General features: G+C 44.3%; 1 protein-coding gene across 3 annotated transcripts in view; it reads right to left on the reverse strand.

Moving 5' to 3' along the window:
* Positions 1-1,832: 1,832 nt before the first annotated feature.
* The window catches only part of SFXN1 (sideroflexin 1), a 37,154-nt gene continuing 13,974 nt past the window's right edge, over positions 1,833-25,012 (reverse strand). For all 3 annotated transcript variants that reach the window (XM_045999499.1, XM_045999497.1, XM_045999498.1), the window contains exons 3-11: positions 20,406-20,576; positions 19,592-19,690; positions 17,976-18,051; positions 17,317-17,402; positions 16,078-16,205; positions 14,139-14,188; positions 6,989-7,038; positions 6,547-6,594; positions 1,833-3,232 (exon numbers count right to left, since the gene is read on the reverse strand). In XM_045999499.1, the coding sequence (XP_045855455.1) occupies positions 3,136-3,232; positions 6,547-6,594; positions 6,989-7,038; positions 14,139-14,188; positions 16,078-16,205; positions 17,317-17,402; positions 17,976-18,051; positions 19,592-19,690; positions 20,406-20,576 (805 nt within the window). In that variant the 3' untranslated portion in view covers positions 1,833-3,135. The remainder of the gene's footprint in view (positions 3,233-6,546; positions 6,595-6,988; positions 7,039-14,138; positions 14,189-16,077; positions 16,206-17,316; positions 17,403-17,975; positions 18,052-19,591; positions 19,691-20,405; positions 20,577-25,012) is intronic.

Raw genomic sequence — 25,012 nt, forward strand, 5'->3', positions numbered from 1 at the left:
GATGTTGGCTCCCATTGTAGTTTTCAAGTGCCCGGGAGTGGTCTTGAGCTTGTACTTCACCACTGGAAGTCCTGGTTTGCTCATCTGTGAGCAGAGACTTTTCCTACCTTTGTTGCATCCGGGCAAAACCCTAGTTGTTGGACCTTTTAACAGGATGGATTCAGGTGTCTCCATTTCACCATTTTAACCTGGTATACTTCTAGTGAGGTTGTGGGTTAACTCTGGGGAAGTTGATGGGGTTCTGAAATCTTACCAAGAACGCCGATAAGCTGGTATGCTGAATGGACAAGCAGTGTCTCTAGAACAAATAAATTTGCGCCGGGCAAGCATTCGTTGAGTTCACTACGTGCCAGGCAACATGCTAACTGCTGTACAGGGGCGCTCTCGTTCATTCACAACGACTCTCTGAGGTACATTCAGTGATTTTCTCCAAAACCAGAGCAAACGAACAAAACTGAAGGTCACGGAGAATGTCAGTCGCCCAAACGCATGTATTTTAAGAGTGGGTACAACCAAGATTGTAGATTGTAGATTGACCCCTAGACCCAAGCTCTTGCCATAGTAAACTCATTGCAGCGACGAACAGAGTTACAGTAGCAAAACAGACGCAGAGACTGGAACAAGGTTAAGACGCTCAATCCTTTATTAATCTGGTCATAAAGCACTCACTCCCCAGTTGGATTCATCGAGATTTTTCTCTGTGAACTATGTCCTAGGCTACTTCCACATGAGAATCTGACAAACAACCCGAGAGCAAATTTACCTCCCCACTGGGTGCAGTGGTGTTCGTTATCAGGACCTACAGCAGAATCACACGTCCCCCCTGTGCTCATAACAAACATTCCTGGAATTACACTGTGTGGGGCTGGGAGGGGGCGTGTGCTCAGCGCATACGGTGTTCCGGTGTTCCGGAAGGTGGAAGGCTGGGAGCCGAAGACAGGAAAGTATTTCCTGCTGAATGCATAATACAAAATCTCATTCGTTGGGAGTTACTGCTGGTACCCAGATGTTACGTCTGAACGAAAGGGACCATCAGCTGCACCATAAAACTGTATTACCCTTTACATACAAATAAAAGAGAGAATTTATTTTCATTCTGAGTTTATTTAACATTTCATCCAGTTGAACTGAAATAATACATTGATCCCGACACTGGCGAGATGCTGTGCTAATACTGAAACAAAAACTAGCAGTCAGTAAACACGCACGATCGTAATTCCTCACGACGTTGACAGAAATACGGGTATCTATTTACCTTTATAAGCTCATTGCACTTCATGTAGGACTTTTCTCCAGAAAAGGTATGTCTAAGAGATCAGCGAAATTGCCAATCTTGGTTCATTTGTTCCTTTTTATAAACCACGATTAAACGATACAGTTCATATTTCTATATAAAAGCATCAAGAGTTGGAAGCTTCAGTTAATAATGTTTAAAAAGACACGTCTCCGTGTTCATGATCCCTTCCTGGTGTGTATACAGTTTCAGTTAGTTCATCAACCTTCGAGCCAGCTGTTGATGAATTTCTCAGGGAAGATTAAGATATTGAGATAAAGCCAACAGTTAAGGGGGTTGGGGAGTAAGAATTCTGAGATTAACAGGGACAGGTTGTTTGGGGGGGGGCTTCGGTTTCTCCTTAAAAGCACCCTTTCAGCACCTCATGGAGATCTGCCTTGAATTTCAGGCTCTTCCTACTTTTTAAAGAGAAGCATCTACGGCGGCAAAACACATCCAAGGCCAGCATGGCATGGGGAAGCTAGTTTGCCTCAAATGGTTTCAGACAGAAAATCTAAATGAGAAAATTCTGGTGGCACAAAGGAAGGCTCAGAGTGGCCCCAAGCTTCAGATCCTTTAATCCTTTCAGAGAAAAGAGAAACACAGACACAAGGCACACCATTTTTTCTTTATAAGGAAATTCAGTCTGGTCACATTGTCTGGAAAAATCTGTCAAAACTAGTTTCTACATTTTTTTTTTTTTTTTTCCCACTTACAAGTCTCTGAATTACAATCGAGCCGAGTGGCCTCACTCCACACTGCCACCACCTGGCACAGGCCTAGAACATCTTCAGACTTGAAACATAATGTTACATTAAACAGATGTGAAGCTACTACAGATGATGTAAACAGTGGTCCATGGACTCCTTGTTGTCAAACAGGGTGGAATGTAACACACGATATTCAAGTACAATTCATTCGTCACTGATTCACACACACATTATTTCCATCTTTCTGAGAGCCGAAGGGGTCTATGAGAAGAAAAGACATGTACCTAGCTGGGCCTGTGCTCTTACTGCTAAGAAGATCAAATAAACTAGATCCAACCCACTCATACAGCATTGGTATTGAACATACTTCCAAAATTAGACATTTGTATATTTCAGTTATTTGATTTGACGTAAATAATTGAATATAAAGTCAACGAGTGCAAAGTAAGATTAACTTCACAGGAATGTAAAATAGAGTAAATTTCAGAGTCAACCAAAGAAATCTACCAGTGATATGAACGCATATATAGCTGCTGACAGCTGGGATGGCTCATCACATTTGTCTGTTACTGTGACCTTTGGGAAGTAGATGGAAGAGCTTTTACCCTATAAACCCGGAAGGCTCCACATCTACTTTGGGTTACGCCCTGCCCAAAGTGGAAGCAAACGTCCTAAATATTTACGAGTCACTTTTTATAGCCTAGACTCAGAGCTTCTGTGTTTTCTCCAATCACTGCTGAGTGATTTGAAACAAGAATGGGGTAAAAAATTCAGTATTTCAAACAGATTTCCTTTCCACTCACTGATAGTCAATACATATTTATTGAGTGTATGCTGAACATCTACTCTATGCCTAGCAGTGCTTTTTAAAACTCTGGGTGAGGGCTGTATATCGTCTTTGGAAAACAATTACTATAAAAGCTAGAGGAAGGGTATTTCTGTAAATTACATCGTGATTCAAATGTAAGGGAGCCAACAGGTAGTTGGGCGCCTGGCCCGTACCAGGTGCTGTGCTGAGAGTAGCAGTTTGACTCTAAAAGGCTAAAGTGGGTCTTTAAAAGGTTTCTGTAACTGGGAGAACCCAGGTCGAACAGGCTTTTCCTCACCAGGTTTGCAGTAGGCGGGATAAGCTGTAGAGTTTCTTCCGCTACTTTACAACCCCTTATTAAAGTATACACGTCGTAATTCAGGATAGGTCTCTTGGATCTTGGCTTGCAACTCAGGCTCCAAACTTGTCACAGACATGGAACTGGGTAAGGGAGAGATGACAGGATTATTACAGGGGCAGAGCAGAGAACAAGACTCTCAACACAGCAGAGAAGGGACCCCCCCACGCTGCTCCCCGAATCACGACTAGCACTGTAAGACAGTCCTGTTTGAAAAATGCTTCCCGTGCCTTGAACATGAATGCCTGGTTCCTTCTGGAAAATTAATTGTTGCTAATAATCAAAGAAATGCAGTTTAAGAGCCCCCAAATTATTAAAAGCTTAAAAACTGTTCATGGCTGGGAGGAAGGCAAGCACGGAAGGACACTCTCAGCCCCCGCTGGCACTGGGAGGCAGTGCGTGGTGATGCGGCCTCCCCAAGAAAACAAAATAATGTTTACCATTAGTAGAAAAGTCAAATGTACTTAGTGGAATTTTTAACACTAAAAATTCACTTGCACGAATATTCTTTTCTTCATTGTATAATAATATATGCTTATTGCAAACCTTTTAGAAAATACTAAGCTGTACAAGAAAAAACCATCACTCATTGTCACACACCACTGAGCGATGACCTCTGTCAGTCTTTGCTTTATGCATTTAAAAGTACTTGAATGCACTGTATGTGTATATGCCTTAAAGCTTGTTTTTTTTTTTTTTGGGTTATAAATGCATACTTATTATATAAAAGCATGAAGAAAAATTGTCCAGAGTGCTTATTACCAGAAAACCTGGTAATATTTTGATATGTAATTAGTCTTTTTTTTTTTTTTTTTGATACATAATTTGTCTTTTAAAAAGATTTGGTCTATAATATAGTTGAGATGTGGAAAAATATGAAGTTAGAAAAAGACAGAATATAGATATATAAACAAATGTAAAAAAAATAAGAGAAATACTGTGAACATAGGGGGGAAAAGTACCATTATGGTTATGTTCTACACAGTGGACGTGGGATAGTCTTACAATGACGCCACGCCGCTGATGATCTGTCCATTTGTTGGACCAGATATTATGCATTTTAATCCTTATAAAAACCCTGAAAGTCTGATATTATCCTAGTTTTACAGATAAGGAAACTGGAGTAACACCTGAGATTCAAAGCCAGGTCTTTCTTGAACCCAAAGCCATGCTCCCAACCAACATGCTATACGGCCTCTTGGTTCTGTTTTTCCATCGATCTAGAAGTCCTCATAATTACTATTACTATATTATAAAGGCAAACCCTGATTTTGGAATTAAAGTTATTCAAACCCTCCTGGATGGTGGGGAGAATCGCGCTTTAATAGTTGTAGTTTTCTTCATTTGTATTATCTGTTCTTTTTGTCATGACTGACATCACAAGATGATTTTGCTACTATTTGTTACCATTTTGTTACTATTTTCAAAGAACCAACTTTTGACTTCCTGTATCCTCCTGTTTCTAATCTCCTTCCTTTCTCTTTCCCCGCAGTTTATTCTTTCTGTTCCTTTTTGACCTTAAATTGGAACTTAGGGCTGGATTTTCAGCCATTCTTCCTTTCTAATAAATACATTTAAAGCTGTGATTTCCTCCCAAAGCAACACTTTCTTGCTGCTTACCACCACAAATGCTGGTAAGGATTATTTCCATGTGTGCAGGAGAATGGAGGACGGTGGCATATTTATACCATGGACTATTTCACTGCAGTAAACCGTGAATGAACTTCGCGACACGCAGGAATGTGGATGGATCTTAGCTACATGATATTAAATAAAAAAGAACGAGCAGCAGAGGACTATATATGGCATGACACCCTTGCCTAAAAAGTTCCCAAAGAGGCAAAACGAAACAACATTAGGAAAATATATATAATAAAATTTTTAAAATGCAACTGTCTGATAAATATGAAATGCAGCATAATGGTTCAATCTGCAGGAGGGAGGAGGATGGGCTGGGAAGAACCTACAAAAACACATAACTTCTTGGTCATATTTGTATTCATGAGTGGGCAGCGGACTCATGGATATTCATGATATCATTTAAAAAAATAGGGTCATGTTTGGACCAATGAGGATAGTGCGTAACGAACCAAGGAATATGAGTAATCCTGTGCTATCCAACTGGGGAGTAAGAAACAAAAAGAAAAAGAAACAAACGTATAAGCAAAAACCGGGAATAAGCTTCATTTAAACCAAGGCCTATGTAGGAAACTCCTTAATGGATTTTCAAATCCTTCCATCTCTAAATTATAACAGCTACATATATTCAGGGCTTACATTGTGTTGGGTGTTCTCAGCATTTCACATATACTATCTCTATGTCACTGAGTACAACGTCAACTGTCCGACGCTGGTATATATTAAAGAAATAAACTTTTCTTATGTTAAGTCCTGAGCTTTGGGGGTTTGGAAAGGAAATAGGTGTAATTACCCCTCTTTGGATTTGAGGAAATGCATCTGTAGTGGGCTCAGAGGATAAATTCTGAAGGTGTGGCCCCCTCCCAAGGGGTATGGCTCTAGGCATCAAGGTGATTTCGAGGCTCCCTCTCCTTGACATTTAATGCCCTATTTAAGACCAGTAGGATTTGAAGACAGAAGTGAGAGAGGAGATAAAAGGCAGAGTTCTTTATCAGGTGGAGCAGACCTGAGAAAGTGAGTTCCAGTACACCTCGTCGGCATTGGAAAGCCTCGGGCATGAAAGGCTGTACCAGGTCTGGGGCCCGCTGGCGGTATTACCAAGGCAGGAGCCTGGTAACTCTCAGACAAAAGCAAAACAACAAAATGCTGCTCTCTGTGCCTTCATGTCAGATCGGCAAGAGGCAGAAGACCTTGATGTATCCCGTGCCGATTTAATGCCCATCCACCCAGTTCTTCCATCAAAAGCGGGATTTAAGGGTAGCTTGTGATGAAAGGACACAGAACGGATTTTAAGGCAAGAAACTAATCAGGAAGAAGGGCAGCAAATAAACCAACCACGGACGCTACGTGCATATAACCGCTGCCCCTGGGATGGTCTTTTAAGTTTGAATATGCCTGTGTTGCGGCTGCCCTGGCCAATGGACTGGATGACGAGAAGCCATATTTAAATTTTTTATAAACGCCAATTTGTACCAGAGTTAACCCGACTCTTACAAAAGAATAAAGCATTCCCAAATGTAATGGTGGAGCTGGATAAAGAGAGTTTGGAGATTCAACAGGTGTGTCTTGGACTTCTGCCTCTATCTCTTCCTTTTAGAGACCTGGCTTTAATCTTTTCGCATCTCAACTTCCCTTCAAGTGAAACAGGGTAACAGCACCCATGTCTTCAACTGGTTTCCAGGATTAAAACTCATGATGGTTCCGAGGAATAGCAAATACATGCCTTTTTTTTTTCTTGGACTTTTTTTTTTTTACATACCTTTTCTGAGGAAACAGAGCACAGCACAGAGGTGTAGCAAATACCAAACTTAAAAAAGAAACAAGAAAAAGACAAATGAGAGTATTTTCAAGTGGACGAGTTCCAGATTCTTCCTCTCTTTTACTTTTATAACAACCCCCTTTCTTCTGAGCACCGTATTTCCTTACAAAAAATACGTCTTGTTTGTCTAATTTTATTACCAAGGACTATCAAGATAATTTTAAAAAACATCAGAGACCTAGCAGAAGTTTAAAAGAGAATCATGCAAATAGTCCCAAACATTGTAGGTTTCTTTCAACTTCCGTCTAATTTTTGGGACCGTAAGTTCCAGATATTCTGGGATGACCTCACTTTCAAAACTTGCATCCCACCTTATGAACCTGTTCCTTCATCTTTCACATGCTGTGTATTTACCTTTAAAAAATAAATTAATTCCACTCACCAAAAGCCAACTAATCCAACTTGAATAGGTGCGCTCATCCACGGGAACCTCTGTATTGAGAGAGAAATTATTTTGGAGACTTTTCATACAGAGACAATTTCTTCCGCTGATTAATAGGGAGGAAATGCTCCACGTTCCTAGGCCTGGGTTAGTGAAATCTGGGGGTGACACTGCAACAAGCGTGTTAGTCCTGACTTCCTGCAGCCTCCTTGATCAACATGCGAAGATCAAGTGGTCTCATTTTTTTCACTTGCACATGTCATCTGAGAGATGCTCGGCTCTAAACAGGTAGAGGAATCGTCACCTCCTGCCGGGGAGGCGGTGCAGCCTGGTGCCCAGGCTGGCAGACAGACAGACCTATATGCAACCGTCTGCCCTGCTGCCTGGTTCCCGACTGTGGGGACAGGACAGCCAGAGCCCGCCCTCTCCAAGCTTTGGTTTCTTTATCGGCAGAATGAGGATGGCAACAGTTGCCTCCAAGTGCGTGGGAGCTGCGCCAGGTTGATATTCGTCAAGTACCCGGGACGGAGCCCGGAGCGTAGCAGGAACCCAGCAGACACTTCCCTCCTCCCCCACAGCTTCCCCGTCTTGCTTTTAGTTGCTGTCAATATGGTTAAAACTACTGCTGCCACAGAAAATTTTTGCCTGTAGCTTTTTTTTTTTTTAATGGAAATGAATGAATTCGTTGGTCTTTTGGAGAATAGGCACTGTTAGACTTTTAGTTTTCAAAAAGGAGTGGTACCAAAACATGCAAGATAGAGAACGATGGGATAGATGGTTCTAGAAACAAGGCCCCTGAAACAGCGGCAGCCGAGTTGTGCACTGGTTGTTATGAAATCAGCCAACTTAGCGCAGAGTCAACACAGCTTGTTAAAAGATCATGAACCCCAAGAAGCTTGCATGAGAGGCATACCCTGGTCCCCGAGAAGACTCCTCTGGCGCAAAAGTACGTCACGCAGGTTAACATAAGGGGAGAGAGGCATGTACTAGAGAGGAAGGGAGAGATGTCATCAAGAGGGGACAGACCCACCCCTCAAAGGACAGCAAGAAAAGGACATATTGTATCTTGGGTAACTAGCTCTGTGTGATGATGACGGATCTTCATAAGGAGACGTACGTCCTCGCCCAGGCACTTGCCAGATGTGATGTCCGTGCTGGATGAAGGCAGACTAAGTGCTGAAGGAGATTGTGTGGAGGATGAACTTGAGCCCGAGAGTGGCCTTCTGATTTCAAGTGGGCTCCAGTCTGAAGCCAACGGGGCTAACATGTTATCCCAGGGACCAGCTGTGAGCAGCCTCAAAGAAGATGTATATGAGCAGAAGGCAGACTATGGCTCATGCTGAACGTTTCGATGGAAAGGCTCTGAGCAACGACAATGGTCCTGGACAATTCTGACTTAACCCAACCTGGATGTCATCCCCGAGTCTCCTGACTCCTCTCCAGCACCCTAACCATTTGACTCACTCCTACCTCTTTTTTTTTTTTTTTAAAGATTTTATTTATTTATTTGACAGAGAGAGAGATCACAAGTAGGCAGAGAGGCAGGCAGAGAGAGAGGAGGAAGCAGGCTCCCTGCAGAGCAGAGAGCCCGATGCGGGGCTCGATCCCAGGACCCTGAGATCATGACCTGAGCCGAAGGCAGCGGCTTAATCCACTGAGCCACCCAGGCGCCCCTCACTCCTACCTCTTTAACAGCACTTAGCCTGAGACTCTGTGAGGGAGCTGTGGAGGTCTGGTCTTCCCCTACATACTCACACCCTTAGCATCGTGCAAACAGAGGATACTGTAAATGAAAGTTTCAGTGAAATAAAGAGCAATCGTAGGTGTAAAGGACATATATTCTATGAGGAAAAAGCTCAGAAAGTTAGTATGGGTCTAAAGTCTTCCTTCCGCCAGCATCTTTTTTCTCGTAGCTTTGCTGATATATAGTAAACCACACGTATTTGCTGTGTACAACCTAAGTTTTTATACATGTACTCAGCTGTGAAGCCACCGCCACGATCAGGGTCGTGAATGTATCCATCACCCCTAACGCTTTCCTTGTTCCTTGTGCCCTTGGCAGCTCCTTTCTCTTTCCTAAACCCTGCACTCCATTCCCTGGCAACCTCTGATCTCCTTTTCGCCACTACATAAGTTTATATTCTCTAGCATTTTAAGTATGGTATCTATTTTTTTAGGAAATCATTTTGGGATTCATTCGGGTGGCTGCATGGATCACTAGTTCGTCACCCTTCCTTGCTGAGTGAGGAGTTCCATGGTATGGGAAAGGCACAGTTTGATCATTTATTCTCCTGCTGACGAACACCTGGGTTGTTGCTGGGTTTGGGGCTATTGCAAATAAAGCTGTTGTGAAGAATTCATCTCTTATGGACACAGGCTTTCATTTCTCCTAGGTAAACAGCTAGGAGGGAAATGGCTGAAGCATCTATTTCGCTTTTTAAGAAACTACCAAACTATTCTCCAAAGTGGCTATACCATTCTTCATTCTCACCAGCAGGATATGGGAGTTCTAGATGCTCCACATCCTCACCAACACATGCTGTGGTCAGTCCTTTTGATTTTAACCATTCCTGTAGGTGCTCCGTCACAGCTCATGTAGTTTGAATGTGAATTTCCCCAGTAAGTAAAGATACTGAGTGTCTTCCACGTGCTTATTTGATATAGATATGTATTTGGTGAAACATCCATTCAAACCTGCTGCCCAATTTTAAAACTGGGTTGTTTTCTCACACAAGTACTGAGCGACTTATATCTTCTGGATAGAAATCCTTGACCAGATACAATCTTTGTATAGATTTTCTCCCAGTCTATTTCTCTTTTCATCTCTTACAGTTTTCAAACAACAGAATGTTACCCTTCTGATGAAGCCCAATTTATCAGTTTTTCTCTCATGAACTGCCTTTGCTGTTTTGTCTAAGAAAACTTGGCCAAACTCTCGATTTCAAAGGTGGTCTATTATATTTTGCTAGGAGTTTTACAGTTGTCGATTTTTACATTTGGAGTATATGAACCACGGGGAATTAATTTTTATATATTATTAATTTTTATATATGGTATGGTCAACCCCCTATATAGGGCCCCAATGCCAGGCACCCCGGCATCCACAAGTCTCCCAAGAAGCCATGCTGTATCTTCTCTGTGAGCTGCTGCAAAACATGGAGCCTTGAGCCGTCCTCTTCTAGTCTCTGCCACCGCCTGTCGTCGAGGAAGTCCCCTCCTCTATTCCCTGTGCTATAACCAGCAAGGATCAGAACCCCTGCCGTGCACCTCTTCCTGTCCCTGAGCTGGACGGTCCCTACGAGCAGGACTCCAGCCCTGCTTCTATGACTCAGCTCCTCGCATGTTGCGTGGCATGTAACAGGCACTCAGCAAAGTGTAACCGAGTAAATAAATGAGTGAGTAGGTAAATAAATGCTACACCCACATTTAACTAACAGAAAGCCCTGAAAATCTCCGGAGTCAACAGAGCAGCCACCTTTTGTTAAAGGAGATATGGAAGGAGCAGAACTTAAGGAATGAGGAACCACAATGTGACCCAAACCACATTAACTGGGCTTACTCCCAGTGAAACTGCCGCAAGGTAAAGGGACCACAGGAGTTATTCTTCGAGAACGCGGTCCTTCGAAGGGCTGGGTTGTCGGCAGTGAGCTTTCTGGTTTAACACAAAGATTTCTGTGAGTCTCCTGTCCACTGCGGATGCTTTTTTCCAGCGCTCCACTTGGGAAAAGGTTCAGTGTAGGGGGAGGGAGGAGTCACACTGCTCCCCAAGCAAACTGCTAAAAACGCCAAGAATGTGCCATTTGTTTCATGTTTGCAGGTAGGTTTGGTCATGGCCGAGGTAGAAGCCTGGTTAAGCACCTCCCTGCGGAGGGGCACACGCAGCCGCCGGGGCTCTGGGAACAGTCAGGGCACAAAGGGAGGCAGACACCGCCCACGTGGCCATAATGAGCCGTGGGACAAATGGCCTCTGTAGCCTCTGTAGAAAGGGCACGGTGAAGCCAGCCTCTCCCAAGGAACGGGCAAGTGCTCTGGAGGTGGAAATGTAGGGACAGTAAGACAAGCCACCCTGGCCTATGTTTTAGCAAGAGCTAGACTCTCAGTTAAGTCCTCTGGGACTCTCTACATGGGCAAAATGCTGTTTCAGGGTAAGGCCACGCTGCACTTGGGGAGCGGTATGTGTGTATGAACAGCTCAACAACATTCCACCATTCCCTTCCCAAAGCAATGTCCTCCTCGGAGGTCTGGGGCAGGACAGCCACAAGCAGACCCCCTGTAGCCAGTGGGATGCTGGGACTGAGCGTCGGCTACTCTGACCACCGCTCCAGACCTTGCCACGGTGGTTCTGAGGCCGGTGGCCTCTCCCAGCTCCTGGTGGGGCCCTTCAGCGCGGGAGAGTGGGGCAGACAGAGGGCTGCTTCGTGAAGGACAGGCGAGGTGGTACATCTCGAAGTTATTACGGGCGAATACGGTATCAAGCAAAGCTAGAAGGTGCACACTGAGGAGAGGGAGGAAAACAAAGTACACACTCATTTATAATGTGAGAAAGCCCACAGCACAGTGGCAATGGGGAGCTGACTGCTTGTGCATTTGCTGGCTCCTTCACACAGAAAATGCCATTAGGCTGTACCTGCATCAGTTTCCATCCATCAGAGCAACACAATGATGTAAGATGCCCAACTGGGTCTCTGTCCGGCGTTTGTCACTCAGGCATCAGAGACACTCTGGCAACTTTTCCAACAATGCTGAGACCCCAGGAGCGCCAAGGCACGCCTGCACTTGGAGAAGAATGCACCAACCTCGTTTCCTGTTTTTCCCAGGGCCCTAACTTCTCAGCATTGCTGGAGCTTCAAATGCGGACTTGCTCCCAGCATTTCTGGAATCCCTAGCCATGATCCGGACACAGGTTCCTGGCAGAGTGTGCCCAACGCCCGCAGGCGGGAGCCAGACTGCAGAAGAAAGCACTGCCCGCAGGGGCAGGGGGCGAGGCCCGGAGCCTCTACTCTGGAGGCAGGCTGCGCAGACCCTTCTGTGGGCAGCATATGAGAGGCAGATCAGGTAGATCAGGTCGGCCTCAGCAGTGCGGGTGCTGCCACCGAGAGCGGCCTCCCACCTGCTTTCACGGCTGCCTGTAGATTCAGGACAATCTTAAGCTCGCTGTGCTATTGGACAACGAGCCTCACTTATTACTCCTCTCTTGCAAGAGCTGTCACTTTTATGTCAAACTCGGAGGACAATTTCCAAGACTTGTAACTGACCTAGACATCTGGTCTGGCTTTAAAAGCCCGAGTCTTGTTCGCATTCATTCGGGGGCGGGGGTTAGGGTTATTTCGATGCTCCATTGCTCCTAAAGCTGGCATGTCACTACCTCAGGCGCTAGCAACCAGGTGAGTCTGAAAGGTTGCCTGGGTCCACACAAGCCCTGGCTGAACCACTATAATCCTAATCCTAAAGCCTTCCCCGATCAAGAGCCAGGAGAGAAGAATGCACGGCATCAAGTCGATGTCTGCAAAATTATGGGTGTCCTGGGGGGGCCACTCACTACTAGTGTCCTAGAGGGATGCTGCAAACTCCACTTCAATTAATTTGATAGGTTTCTTCTTTCAAAGCCCAGATCACTTCCTGTAAGTAAAGCAGGGATAGAGAGAGAAAGGAGCACTAACTTTTTTCAGATTATTTGAAAATCATGGAGATGAATTCCAAATGTGCGTGTAACTTGGTAGTTTTAGGATATGGTTGCTGTTCCCGTACAAGAACTAATCCATTAGCAGCTTTTAAGGGTTCATCCTTTTCTGGGCTTTGCACCAGAAAGAGATTTGGGAAAAACTTCATCATTAATTCTCAGAAGAGCTCAGTGAAGTAGGTAAAATGCCAGATGAGTCCACAAAGACATTTTGGCCCATACCAACAGCTTTCCTGCGTCCATGTATGTAACTGTTTTGTTCTTTGGGACAGTCCCGTCACTACAGAGCCATGACAACACACTGCACAATTCATACCGACGTGTAACATTGCTGGAGGAGGATACTCATGGAACAGAAACTTCTTCCATGTGCCCAAAGCACGTAAACAAGAATAGGAGAAAAGGTGCTGGAGAGAGGGTCTCCTTTCCCTAACGTGGGGTTGGGGCACTGACAGGTGACAACCTGGCTATGTGGGTCAAAGGAGGCACTCAACATTACTGTTTCCTCACAGCAGACTTTCTGGCTTACTTCTCTAAGAACACCCCTATACTGAAAGTGTTTATGAAATGCTCACTTGGTGTTGACCGTAGCTTTCCTGCTGGGGTGCACGGGAGGTATACGGGCCAGGGAACATACTCCTAATCAATGACATCATTCAGGAAGTGTTTGGCTTGTGAACCATGTCCTCATTTAAAGCTTTATATATCATCCCCCCGATGTTACGGTTCTGTTTCCCAGAGCCAAAACAATTCACCCCAGGAGAGCTGTGGTCTTCCCCACAACACACCTGCTCCTCCAGCGAGAAATCGGGCTTCTTTTTCTTGGCAGATCTACCAAGGCCACTTTCCAAACCACATGAGCCAAGTGAGTCACCCTGTTCTACCGTATCCCGCTTGTGAAAGAAAGGGAAAATGAGAGTGAAGCACGAACACTTCTGCTTTAAGCCAGGAAGCTAGAAAAAGCAGTGGGGAACCATTGAGACTCCTTGCTCACAGTGTCATCCTGTAATATTTTCAGACCCTGAAGGGAGGTGGCTGACAGATCAATGAATTACTTACTAGATATGATCATCAAAGGAAAATACACTGGGCACTATATTCAGGGTCCTATAAAGCTACTACTCCAAACTCTTTTTTCATTTCTGGTAGTATGTGTAGTGACTTACACACACGTCACCCCAGATTCACAGTGTCTCTTCATGATCACCTGGCTGGGCATCCGACGGATGACCAAGATAAGCTGTAACCGAGTACAGCCTCGGAGTGGGTAGCCACCTTCAGTTTCGAAAGCTTTTTCAAAGATGTGAGATCAGAAGTAAAATGATCCTGGAAACATCTTTTTATTTACACAAGTGCCTAAGTGCCATTGTCCTTCAAATTCTTTATGCACTGGGTAGGAAATATTCTGTATCGTTTGAAGTCTGAAAAGGAATCGAAAGGAATGAGACAGAGATTAGAACTGGGGCTTACCTTTAGGAAGGCTTTCTTCTCCAAAGTGTTCATGATAAATGGAGGGATGGCTGCAAGGAAAGACATCCATTTCAATCTTTCTTTACTATTTATTTTCAGCTCACGTCTTTTTCAACCATTTTACAAAAAGTTTTATGTCACTTTTAGGCTATATTCACATTGGCAGAGCGAAATTGTTTGCAGTAATTCTTTAGAATGCTTTAGCATTTCAAAAAATTTAAAACAATGTAATAATGCTCTTTACCAGCCAGAAAATTTTATAATCTTGAAGAGAACTTCACATTTACCTTGAAACAGTACAAACCTCAGGAATTTTCCCCTTCTGTGCTAATTAAACAAATGCAACCTTCCCCAGGCATCCCTCCCACGTGGAGTCCAGTATAAAGATTCTGCCTTAAGAAAAAGATTCCTGCCTTGAGGAAGAAAAGTCACCTAACTTCTCTGGGCCTCAGTGTTCTGTTTTCCTCATCAATAACATGGGGAGAATTCTATCAAACTGGCTATGATGGTTGGAGACAATAATGCACGTAACACCTCGGGTAGTGGTAGTACATTTATTACTTATTATTGACATGTATTATTATAAGTTATAGTACAATTTCTATCAGACTAATCTGTCACATCAACCACTTCCATCTGGCCATTACCTCTATAGCTTCCACTGGGACAGAAAGTTGTGTTTCTTCTCTGGGGACTCATTAATGTTTAAAATAACCAAGCCACTAGAAATAGATCTGTTGGGCTGGCTGAGCTGCAAAGGGGAACCTCATATTTCAAAATGAGCAAGAACAAAATGGAAACCAAAAGCAAATGCAGGACAGAGGTTGGAGTTGCAAATCCGATGGCGGCAGATGTGGAAATCTGGACACGGTGGGCGGGTTGGGACAGGCGCCGCAGCCCCTCGTGGGTCAGTGACCGTTTGCTGGTCCCAGACTCTGGGGACCCTGGTCTGTTTCACGACTGTGGTTCCCACAGCACACACACCCTCCGTAGGGAGCACCGCTGTCTCCTGAGGACGCCAAGGGGTCCCTTCATTCAATCAGTTAACAGTGGCTACATCAGATAACATGAATGATGTGGGATTGTAACCGATGCCACTATAATGTTCCCCAAAGTTTTACGTCAGGCCCTCTTCTTCAACTTTGGTTACCTACTCCTACTTGTGCACTGATGAGACTCACAATGACAAAAGGCACTTAAAGACAACAAAAGATACTAGCAGGACAAGCTGACAACAACTGATTAAGTGTGCTTCTTTTGACAGCCTGGTTAATAGCCAAGTGCTTTTTGCATTCAGTTGAGATGATGAAATTAATCCCATTAATTTTATTTTATTTTATTTTTTTGTAAAGAACACTAGACTTCCCAGGCCCTCTGTTTCCTGAGTAAGTCTGAGACTCTTCTCTCGGCCTTGGTCTGAGGGTGGCTCCAGGAAGTCCTAGGAGTGGGCGAAAGGGTCTCAGAGGAGCCACATACAATGCAGATTTTGGCTGTGGGTCATGTCAACTCCCAGCCCTATGGACAAAACTGGGCAGAAACTTGGCATACATTTTCACAGCTGCTCTAACCGACCCGACTTGGTTTGTATTCCAAGGGTTTCTCATCAATACAAGTAAATCTCCAGTAGAAATTATTCTGATTCAAGAACTTTTAGAAGTTTCTTCTCAAGGTATATGAAAATCAAAATCTTTGCCTTCAAGTTCTCATCGCCTGTACTGTCCCTGCCCTGGTCCAAACCAGCCCCATATCACTGGCCTGCTGTAGCGAGCCAGCCTCCTCGCCAGGTTCCGACCATCACGGCTGGCCCTCTTCACGCTGCACACAGCGTGGATGTCACGCCCCCAAAGCCTCAGGATCACACCACTTCCGTGCCCACGCTGCGCCGTGGCTTCCCGCCCCGCAGGCCATAGCCAGGGCCCGTGGACAAAGAGCTACTAACCCATGCCCGGGGCTGCCATGAGAATCCTGGAGACGACGACTTGCGCGATGGCTTGTTTTGCAGCGTTGGCCGACTCACCCAAGCGGTTCCCATTCTCATCTGTGACGGGAATGCCAACTTTGAGCTCCCTGCCGAGCAAAACGCAGGCAAAGAAGTTCACAGAGGCCCTTGTGAGATGGTTGGAAATGGCACTGTGCTACGGAATATCAAGTCCATACTGAATCCAAATGCCCACTCAAGTGTCATTTTTGGCACTAACAGGTCTACTTTTATTTTTTAAAGATTTTATTTCTTTGAGAGAAAGAGAGAACGAGCAGTGGGGAGGGGCAGAGGGAGAGAGAGAAGCAGACTCCCTGCTGAGCATGGGGCTGAACTCGGGACTCAATCCCAGGATCCTCTCCCTCTGCCCCTCCCCCTGCTCAGTGTTAGTCTCTCTTTCTCTCAAATAAATAAATAAGTAAATAAAATCTTAAAAAAAGAAAAGTAAAATAACACTAGTAAACTCCATGGAAAAAAAGTGTTGCATTTTTAATAACAATGTAATTCAAAGGGTGAACATGCTAACTTAAAGGTAAGGCTAATTTCTATGCTCACATGCAAATCTCAGCAGCTTTCCAAAGGAGAGACAATTATAAAACACGGCATTAGTGAGTAAACTCACCACACTGACACGGGAATCACTAGTCTATGGGACCGCTGGACAGTTAACTCTGGCCACTAGCACTAAAATTATAGCTCCTATTTTACCCTGTTCTTCATTATCCATTCCAAAATGCTTTTTCTTGTTCTTTCTTCCCTTTTAATTTCTGCCAGTTCTACAAAATACTTCCAAAAATATAGATTAATATTATTTTAAACCCATTAAGACAGTTCTGGGGTGGGGGGGCAGTCTATTTTACAGAACAGACTTTCTGCACATGGGCCTTCTTTGCCTAGCTCTAAAACAACCAAATGTTAGTTTGAAATATGTGTTTTAAACTTTTTATTACACAGAAGTAGAGAGAGTATTCTAACCCCCCACATACTCATTAGCCTCTTCAATAATTAGCAACTCATGGCTAAGCTTGTTAATGGAGCCATTCTTGTGCCCATGACAGATTACTTGGAAACAAACCTGAGGTCCCATGTAATTCCATCCATAAATATTAAAATGAATTGTTAAAAGTTTCAACAAAACGAATTATTACCAGACTGTACTGTCAAGCACCAGTCCTTTCTAAGACTGCATATGAATCTTACCTTTGCCTCATTAATGGGATATTAATGCAATTAGCAGCAGCCACGGCAGCAAAGGGAACAAAACGTCCTATGAGTGGTGAGACATGCTGCGGAAAGAAAAATCCCAAAAGCATTATCGTACTTTGCCCGTGTGACTGAATGCAAATACGTACTTCTCCTTGAAAGCTTGCTAAAAAAACAGTCTTATTTGTGTGGCAACTCAGGCCAGGAGTACTTTCAAAACTCGTTTCCTGGGGATGTTTGTGGATTTCTAGCACAGGTGCACTGGGACAAGGCCTGCTTCCAAGACATTTGCCGGATTGGCCTGACTGATGGACCGGGGGGCTTTGGAGTCACGGGGTCATGAGTTCAGGCGCTGGCGTCTCCACCTTTCCAGAGGTGTGGGTGCGGGCACACTCCTCGGTCCACAGCCTCTAGTGGGAAGTTAGGGTTGGGGACCCTGGGCATGTAAGACACAGTGCCAGGGACAGACCAGGGCCTTGGCAGAGGTGGCTGGTGACAGCCCTTCTGAGACCCCACTGAGATGGGCAGGCAAAGATAATGATGGTAACAAGAAAGTCCCAGGACTTGAACTATTTTGAGAAATAATGGAGAGACCTGGGGGCAGTCGGGTAAGAACAAAGGAAGAAGCCTTACTGGGGTAATAAAAATCTGAGTACCTTGGTTAAGGCGTTAAGTCCTAGAGCTGTTGCCACGGCACCCGTTGTCGCGGAAACGTAAGCTGTTCCCAACTCGCTGCAAAGAAAGGACAGGGCGTGAAAAACGAGAGCATGTCAGGAAACTCGGGTTCGACATTTTCTGAGAAAACGAGGGGACAATGTGAAAGGGCATGATTAAGAAGGAAGAGCCCACAAAACAAGCCTCATTATCACTCTACAAACGGACAACGCAGACTGGAAGCAAGCAGCCCCCAGAAGAGTGGCCTTTCGTGTGGACAAGCCGACCAGCACCTTCAGCAGCGGCCGGAGGGAGTAGGTGCCGGGGCCGGGGTGGGGCACGGAAGGGCTGCGAGTGTGTAGGGAACGGCATCTTGGCCGAAGTGCGCACAGCGTATCTGCCTAAATTAAAAGTACTTCTCAAAATATAAACACACGTACTGGGATAAAACTGCCACACTGCTGTTCTTAAAACTGCAACTCACTGTATCAAAATCCTAAAAGTCCCATCTGCAACAGGCAGTTAAGCACAGCTGTTTTCTCTCTCTTTTTTTTTTTTTAGATTTTATTTATTTGACAGCGAGAGATCACAAGCAGGCAGAGAGACAGGCAGAGAGAGAGGAGGAAGCAGGCTCCCCACTGAGCAGAGAGCCCGATGCAGGGCTCGATCCCAGGACCTTGAGACCTGAGCCGAAGACAGAGGCTTTAATCCACTGAGCCACCGAGGCGCCCCTGTTTTCTCTTATTTTAAATACAATTTTAGGGGCGCCTGGGTGGCTCAGTCAGTTAAGCATCTGGCTCTGGGTTTGGGCTCAGGTAATGATCTCAGGTTCGTGAGATCGAGGCCCGCATTGGGTTCTGTCCTGGGCGTGGAGTCTGCTTAAGGTTCTGTATCCCTCTCCCTGTCTCTCCCCCCACCACTGGTGTGCTCTCTCTCGAAAGATAAATAAATTATTACAAATAAATAAAATAAGTGTTAATTCAAAGGGTTGGAAGAAATGAAGGTGTGCTAAACACTGTTGGTGACAGATTTCCACAGACTTTGTTCCATACGGTGACAAGAGAAGGCTATGGACTGTCAGAAGCCATCCAAAGTGACAAAAAAGAAAACACTCTGAAGTGTTCTCCAAGTTGAGCTTAAAGTTTTGGCTCGCTAATCTCTCAAGCCTGCTTAAACACTTTTTTTTTTTTTTTTTTTACAGGAGGCAACATTTTAAACCTATTACCTTCTGTTTGGCTCTACAGATGGCTTATTTAAAGACAAATCCTAAATAAAAGTCCCCTTGGTTTCTGCAGAGATCACACTCTGGATGCTGCTACTTTTGATGGTGTTATCTGGCCACAGGCTCGGGATAGACGGGGCACAGCCTATCATCCGGGGTCGGCCCTCAACTGCCCTGTGTCCTGCCTGAGGGTGTGCTCACCAGCATCCCTAACAGCACGAATTATGTCTGAGAAGGCAGGCTGGATAAGACGGTCATCTTGATGGGAAGGCAGGAGGAGAAAGGCTACTGGAAAATATGCCCCATAATATTCTGAACAACACCAGCAGTTTACACACCGCTGACCCCAACGCACACTGGGGCAGTACGGAGAACGATTAAGTCTCAGGGTCTTACTTTACAGTGAGGGGAGCGTCTCCGCTTCTGTTGGTGTAATTGACCACGGCGTTGAAGGACTGGTTGATCCACTGCCAGAACAGCACCGCCGGCGTGGTCCTAAAACAGAGCGATCCATCACACACCGGCCATCGCCTGTGACCTAGCCGCTGGGCGGAACAGAAAATGTGAACACCAGTAACCACAGAGGAGATGGACTGCGGAAGGAGAACGCTAGGTCAGAGACTGTGCGTCGAAGGCTTCGGACCTGAGTGGCGGGGCAGATGGGTGCCCTCTGATTCTCAGCCTCCTTCTTTGGCGTTGGGTAACCCCAAGCTCAAAGGGCTACGGTGAGGATCAAGTCATCCTCCTTAAACCTGATCTTAAATTTGCAGACAGCCTGGCATACAGCAGGCACTCAACATCCCTTCTCTTGGGGAGAAAAGCTAGCTGTTCGTAGGTGAAGGAGCCCTGCTTCCTCCTCACAGCACGTGAGAGGCTCAATGCCTGCGTCTACGGCTGCGGCTACGGCTGTGTCTGACCAATGGGTTAAAAAGAGAATTTGCTTAGAGACTTTTCAATTGTCTTTCTCCATCTCATTTTCTTGCTGGTGTTTAGAGTTATGGAAAAAATTCAATCTCCTTTTGAGCGACAGAGAGAATACTATTTATTTAGCACGGGAGAAAAGTTAAAGCCACCCCCTCGAGCTATGACATTTACACAAAATGGAACTCAGCGTGGAATGACATTTATTTCAATAAAACTATTTACATACAAAAATGTACTTTAAGCTTGTGAGTATAAAGTGAACGGTTGTTACATTTCCATAACTTACCTATAAAATGTCATCATACAACCTGTGATGGTCATGTTCATTGGAACCTGAGCTGACATTCTTCCTATCAAAATCATCTTTTCACCCGTGTCAGGATGAAAAGCTGAATCATAGATGTACTTTGCTCTCCATAATTCATTTTCTGTAAGACCTGGAGGAATAATTCCTTGCCTAGGGAAACAAGAAATAACAAGAAGGACAGAAAATAACAAGGAGAATAAAAAAACTGTTCATTTCCAATAGCTCACCAGTGCTCTAGAAACATGTAGCTAGAAAGTTTTTAAGTTTACCCGTACCTAAAACAACTGCGCCTGCAGTGAAATTTTAATAACACAAGAGAAAGTAAACACAATGAGCATTTCAAACCCATGTATCTCAAATGGTCTGTAATTTTGAAAAACAAAAACTTATTTTGTATCTTGAAGTATTCAACTCTGAAATACTCTTGTTTTAAATGACATATTTAAAAATGTATTTTGAGGGGCACCTGGGTGGCTCAGTGGGTTAAGCCTCTGCCTTCGGCTCAGGTCATGATCTCAGGGTCTGGGATAGAGCCCCACGTCGGGCTTTCTGCTCGGCAGGGAGCCTGCTTCTCTTCCTCTCTCTCTCTGCCTGCCTCTCTGCCTACTTGTGATCTCTCTCTGTCAAATAAATAAATAAAAATCTTAAAAAAAAATTTAAAAAAAGTATTTTGAACTTTGAAAATTCTGTAAGATTTTCAACCATTAGACAAAAGCTGTGGCAATCAAGAACATCAATGAATTTTTATACCTACAGTCTGAAACCCTAGATTAGAAAGGGCTCATTTTTTTTTACCGTTATCGAAGAAACACACATTCATTGCTAAAAACTTTCTTCGTGGATGTAATAGTTAAATTGAGGTCATGCTGATAAAGGAGGGCCGTAAATCCGATGACCAGTGCCCTTGAATGCCAGCCACGTGCAGACAAAGAAGGTCCTGTGATTTCAGAGGCAGAGATTGGAATAATGTGGCTCCCAATCAAGGAACATCAAGGCACCCCTCGGGCCACCAGAAGCTGGAAGAGGGGAGGAAAGATTCTCCCGTAGAACCTTCAGAGGGCAGTGACTCTCCCGACACCGTGATTTCTGACTTTAGCCTCGTGATTTCTGACTTTAGCCTCCAGAACTGCAACAGAACAAATATCCGCTGTCTGAAGCCACTCGGTTGGTGGTAATTGGTTACAGCCGCCTTAGGAAACTAACACATCATCCTTTTAAATGCTCCAGTCTTCGCCACAGGATTCTAATAGTGGATTATCCCAATCCCTACTTCCGGGCACTTTAATTGCTTCTAATCTTTTCCATTTGTAAAGGATGAGGAAGTCAATCTCCTTAATAAATCTCTCCCCTGCCTCTAAGATTAATCAGAAACAAATGTTAAGCCCAAAGTTATGTAAAATTTTGAGGCGGTGAATAAGTTTTTTGTCCTTCTTCTCTGCTTGAGTATGTCTGTTGATCCTGGGGGCGGGGGCAGCACCCTCACTGCTAAAGCGGCTCTCGTGTAAACTTGACCCAACTTGACCCGCTGTGGGCCAATCTTGTTAGCTGTGTTATCTGCTCCCTGGAACATTTTTATCTTGATGTAGTCAGGCAGGAACAAACGCAGTCCTTGCCTAGAAAGGGCTGACCTGCTTCAGGGTTATACAAATATTCACCTCTACGTCTTGCACTTTTGTAACAGGGTTTTTTGTTTCCTTTTTTTTTTTAAATTGTCACTGAGGTTTTTAATTTATTTGGAATTTATCTCAAGATATGAAAATGTTGAACTTGCTTAACTTGACTTTACCATTGGCTGCTCTGCCACCCTAACACCCAGATTGAAATGCTATAGTCACCATCAGTTGAGATCCTGTGAATGCTGGGCTTGATGCTGGGGCTTTCTATAGAGTTCCCACTATCTGTACACTGTGGGGCCCATGCCCACCCTCCCACTGACAATCTATTCTATGCCTAGTAGGACAGCGGTCTCTCCTCTTTCGAAAGTGCCTAAGTTACGTTCATTCTTGGGGCGTCTGGGTGGCTCAGTTGGTTAAGCAACTGCCTTTGGCTCAGGTCATGATCTCAGAGTCCTGGGAATGAGCCCTTGTCAGGCTCCTTACTCAGCAGGGAGCCTGCTTCTCCCTCTCCCTCTGCCTGCTACTCTGCTTGCTTGTGCTCGCTCTCTCACTGTCAAATAAATAAATAAAATAAAAAAAATAAAAAACTAACCTAAGCTATGCTCATTCTTTTTTCGGACAATGCTTAGAATTATTCTCTCAATTTTATAGGTGAGCACAATTGTATTTGGACTGAAACTGTACTGATTTGGAGAGAATTTGGAGAGAACTTTCCATCCAGACTTACTGCCTGTTTCCCCAGTTACCAAAAGCTTCTTTTAATGACCACCCCCAAGTGGGCCTGGAACTGCTTCACACTTCTGGGCAAAATGTATTCCCAGATGTTTTATATATAGGTATATGTATATTTTTTGTCTTATGGATGGTATTAACATGATATTGTCTAATTGATTACTGCTGATGTCCAGGAAACTGTTGACTTTTCGTGTAGCCTACTTGTTGTATTCTCTTATTTGTTCCATTGGGTTTTTTTAGTTGATTGGTGAGAAAATCATCATTTGCCAAAAAAAAAGACAAAAGAAAGAATTGTCTCATGCTTTCAAGATTTGTACATCTTTTTTAGTCGGTCTTTGTTTTTTTTAAGTTTATTTATTTAAGCAATGTCTACACTCAACATGTGGCTCAAATTCAGGATTCCATGCACCACTGATAAATCAGTCAGACCCCTCTCTTGCTTCTTTTTTAGGTCTTTCTGAATTGGTTAGAGCTCCCAGAACAATGTTATATAATAAAGATAAAGGTATCCCTGACTTCTCCTGACTTTAAAGGAAATGCCTCGTAGAGCAAGATTTTTGGGGGAGTGTTATAAGGTGTTATGGGAAAGAAAAAAGGCCCATATTCAAGTTTGGGAAAACAGACTAATGGCTTTATTTATTCTAATACTTCTTGGAATTTTTGGAAGTCATTGGGGTATGACATCCTTAAGAATGAGATATTAGGGGTGCCTGCCTGGTTCAGTCAGTGAGGCATGCAACCCTTGATCTCAGAGTTTTGAGTTCGAGCCCCATGTTGGCTGTGGAGATTATGTAAAAATAAAATCTTAAGAAAAAAAAAGAGAATGGGCTGTAAACTTTTCCAAATTTGACTATGGAAGCCACTTTCTCTCCTTTCTTCCCTCCCTCCCTCCCTTCCTATTTTCTCTGCTTTCTGCCTTTCTTTCTTTCTTTCTCTCCCTCTCTGGTGTTGGGGGGAAATATTCCACAGGACTGCTTTTCTGCAGAACTGTCTGGGACGTTCAGCTCTACTCTTTCACTATTTGGTGTGATGCTGGCTGCTAAGGTGGGTGTGTATTCTTTACCATATTAAAGAAATACAGTACATTATTCCTAGCCGATCAATTATTTTCTGAGAAACACATGGATAATTTAACCTTCTTTCAAGCATCTATCAAGACACAACTTTCTTGCTTCAAGGTGAGAAATTACACTGATAGACGTCCTAAAATGAATCAACTTTTTATTCCTGGAATAAATCCTACTGGTTCATACTTTCATGAAAGGCTGGATTTGATGTGCTCGTATTTTATTTTGGATTTTTACATTATTAATTTGCAAGATGGGCCACTGTACTCTTTCAGTGTACTTCTGTCATATATAGTATCAGTGTTTTGCAAATGAATTGGGAAGCATCTCCTTTTTCAAAAAATTAAATCGGCTTTACCGAGGTATAATTTAAATGCAGTAAAAGTCACCCATTTTAGGTGCATGACTTGGTAAGTTCTGGAAAAGGTAGAGTGGTATAGCCACCTCCAGGGTCATGGTATGGAATATTTTAATCTCCCCAAAAGCAGGCTCCTTTGGAGGCTTTCCCCCTTTCTTGGAAACCCCTAATCTGCTTCCACCTTCCCATCTATTATCGGGAACTGACAAACTATATAGCCCACGGCCTGTTTCTAAATGGCTTGTGTGCTAAGAATGGTTTTTACACTTTTAGGGGGTTGTAGAAACAAGCAAAAACAACAAGGATATGCACGAGAGAATGTATGGGCTGCAAAGCTGAGAACAGCGCCCCCTTGCCCTCTGCGGGGAAAGCATGCCAACCTCTGCGCTCCCCTACTGGAGGTGTGTCTCGGGTTTACTCTCCATGTCTTTGTTGCTCCTTTTTCACGGAGCCGGCGCTGTAATTCGTGCCTCCCACTGCCCCTGTTTTGCTCTTACAGTGTTAGCTTCTTTGCAGTGCTTTTACATCTTCTTTTCAACTCCTTTGTCTTTTCTTCTGCACCTCTCGGCTTTATGGCTTTTGTTCCAGATTCACAGAACACCTCCCTTCCCGAATTCCTGATGTGTGCTTCTGCTCTTCCTCTGTCCGTTCCTTGGTACTTTGGTAGAAGGTTCCAAGATGTTCTGCCGCTCGGCTCTTTTCTCTTGATGCGCCGGTACGGGCTAAGATCTGGCTACCCTCAGTGTCTGATGACGAACTCTGCAGACTGCCCTGCTTCCTTCCCTGACCACCCACATGACGATCAAACAC

Source organism: Meles meles, chromosome 3 (assembly GCF_922984935.1).
Source record: "Meles meles chromosome 3, mMelMel3.1 paternal haplotype, whole genome shotgun sequence".
Taxonomy (NCBI): domain Eukaryota; kingdom Metazoa; phylum Chordata; class Mammalia; order Carnivora; family Mustelidae; genus Meles; species Meles meles.